Source organism: Habropoda laboriosa, unplaced genomic scaffold (genome assembly GCF_001263275.1).
Source record: "Habropoda laboriosa isolate 0110345459 unplaced genomic scaffold, ASM126327v1 scaffold269, whole genome shotgun sequence".
NCBI lineage: Eukaryota > Metazoa > Arthropoda > Insecta > Hymenoptera > Apidae > Habropoda > Habropoda laboriosa.
Genome location: NW_017100417.1, coordinates 690,141 through 693,019, shown reverse-complemented (window position 1 = coordinate 693,019; position 2,879 = coordinate 690,141). Strand labels below are relative to the sequence as shown.

At 37.2% G+C, this 2,879-nt stretch overlaps 1 protein-coding gene across 1 annotated transcript in view; it reads left to right on the top strand.

The window, feature by feature from the left end:
- Nucleotides 1–635: 635 nt before the first annotated feature.
- LOC108575505 (mucin-17-like) overlaps nt 636–2,879 on the top strand; it is a 27,412-nt gene continuing 25,168 nt past the window's right edge. Inside the window, exon 1 of the mRNA XM_017938323.1 lies at nt 636–870. Within this exon, the coding sequence (XP_017793812.1) occupies nt 636–870 (235 nt within the window). The remainder of the gene's footprint in view (nt 871–2,879) is intronic.

The following is a 2,879-nucleotide window of genomic DNA, read 5'->3' as shown; positions in this document are numbered from 1 at the left end:
GCCGCGGTTCCGTTCGGGTCTCTCTCGGTGTCGTAGTGAAAAAGTAGGTCGTAGGCGGAGAATCACGTAAATGAAACTCTTTATTTCAATGTCCGCGCTCGTATAGTCAATCTCCATTATCCATTATCTCTCTCTCTCTCTCTCGATTGGAGGGTTGTAGCCAGATCGGTTGAACAAATGCCAAAGGTTATTCCCTCGTAAACTTGCTACGTTATAACCCGAAAGTAGGAACGCGGCCTTTTTACGAGGCTTCTTTCGCTTGAATCCTCTCTTTACGAACTGATACGAGGAAACCGTGAAATTATGAAGGTGGCACCCAGATATTATGTACGTTTCTTCTCCATGGTGGACATGCTTGCGATAAAACCAGCCGAAATATGTAACCGTAATGGCCGCGCGTGTTTTATTCGTCCGCTTATCCCTGTGATTCCCCGATTTACAGCGCGTCGTTTCGACGTCGATAAAAACCGTTTCGACGACGGGCAAGGTTACATCGTTGAACCTCTCGTGTGTCTGGTGTGGTACCTACCTACCTCTTCCAAGATGCTTCTTCTGCACACGAATCGATCCTCTCTTATTCGGTTTGCGCGGAGGATATACTACCTACGCTGGACTTGTATCTAAAAGACTGGTCTATGTTCTTGTTTCAGGTTGCGACACGACCTTGGAGCCCGGATCAGGGCAAGACGCGAGAGATGACCAAGCTGTGCAACCATAAGAGGAAACTTTTGCTGCCAAGTACGGCAGCCGACAGTCCTGTTGCATCCTGCACACCGACAGTCTCCTCCTCAGCTTTATCCGCTGGCCCGGTTGCAACTGCGATTCACGTAAACGCAGACTCGCCCACCTCGCCGGACAAAGCCAGGAAAGGTAAGAACGCGACCTTGCGCAATTCTACCTCGCGAGTGAATTTTTTATGTACATCGATCGAATAGCTGTGAAAGGGAGGGGGAGAGTCTCGGGAGTTTCGGAAACGGCGAAAGAGTTCTCTCTCCGGCAATTTGCATAATTTTAATGCTCGAGTGAATTGCGAGTTTACTTGAGAGAAAATACTTTGTCGGGAGGAATTGAATGTTATCTCGATGTAAATTAAAGTTGGGGATACTTCTTTTTTTTTTTGGGTAACTATTTTTGGGTGATAGCTATTTTGTTTAATAATGACGGTCGTTGATAATTTTTAAGCAATTGTTAATTTGTAAATAGGATAATTCTTTTCTGGCTAATTATTCTAGCTAATTTTTTCTCTTTTGGATGATAATTATGTTGCTTAATTATAACGCGCGTTGATTACTCTTGAAGAATTCTTAATTTAAAAATGGGATAATTTTGTTTTGAATAATTATTTTAGATAATTTTCTAATTTTTGGATGATAGCTGCATTGTTTAATAATAACTTTTAGAATACTCTTCGTTGCATCCAAAAAAAATTGTTTTCCGAATTATTTCATATTAGAACAGATGAGACTAATCTAGTACGTAAGACCAGAAGTCTAAGACTAGAACGTAAATGATATTTTCTATTAATGGAAGAGTTAGTTTTTATTGACGGATACAGTAACTCGCATATCTCATTTAACATTACCGGTTTTACCATTAAATCTTCTATATAAACTTTCGAATTGAATATTAATCACGGGAGCATAAATATTCATATGACATTCATAGAACAAACAGCTACTGACATGCTTCTACGTAAAACAGGTATCATGTAAGAATAATTTATTTGATTAATGAAGTATCCTCATTTATACTTGCAAATTGGGTGTAGATTTAATCGATGCTCTTACGAATAATAGAAGAGCTTTGCAATCCTATAATTAGCGTAAATTATCAATTAATATTTCATTCATTTGGTATATTAATTTGCATAGAAAGCTGTATAATCGAAGATAGAAATTCTCTTTCGTTTAAAAAGTCGCAGGATTTCGTAATAAACAAACATGAAATTACAATAAAATATGAATAAAATTGAATAAAACACTTTTACTTAAAAAAAATAAATATATATATAGCTGTATGACATATTTTACTAATTATTCAGTTATTTTTTGAAAATAGCATTTTCCAAGCGATCTCCTCGACAACAAATACATTCTTGCGATCGTGTCGTAAAATTCTTCATTAAAATTCTTCTACGATGGTGCACAGTATTTGCACATAATGATCGAAACTGCCATTATGAAAATGTTATTTTCAAAAAGTAATTAAATAATCAATAAATTATATTATGCAACTATTTTATTTCAAATTAATCTGAGTGTCTCACGGTAGCTTTTCGAAAATCGTTATTACCCATTTTGGAAAACACAAATTAAGCATTAACGGGTGTCTTCACCCCGAAGAACCAAAAAGTATCAAAACCAAAAACATTGCAAACTTGCAAAGTTTCAGAAAAATCGGAATTCCGAGATTATCAAAGTTTGAAAATGGTTATTACCCATTTTCAACGTATATACAGGAGAATAGAAAAATACAAATTAACCATTAGGGGAAGCGGGATAATTTTAATTTCTTAAAATAAAAAACGGGGTGATTTGACTCTGTATGGCACTGCCTGCTAGCTAATATTCATCGTTTCTCTAAAAGTATCAAAACGAAAAAAATTGCAAACTTGCAAAGTTTCAGAAAAATCGGAATTCCGAGATTACCAAAGTTCCCCTTGTCACTCGGGAGTATTGCACATCGAAGGACAAAAACAGAATCGAAGACAGTCCAATTAGAGACCTGGGTACTCTTCCAGTTGTTGATAATCTCCCTTAAGTAAATCAAGCGAAAGGAATTTTTCCAGCTAGGTAGTTTCATCCAGCGCGGTAGGGGGTGTACAGGGATGGTCGATCGGTCAAAATCAGTATTTTCCCCGGGGGAAAAGTTTCTTGGCG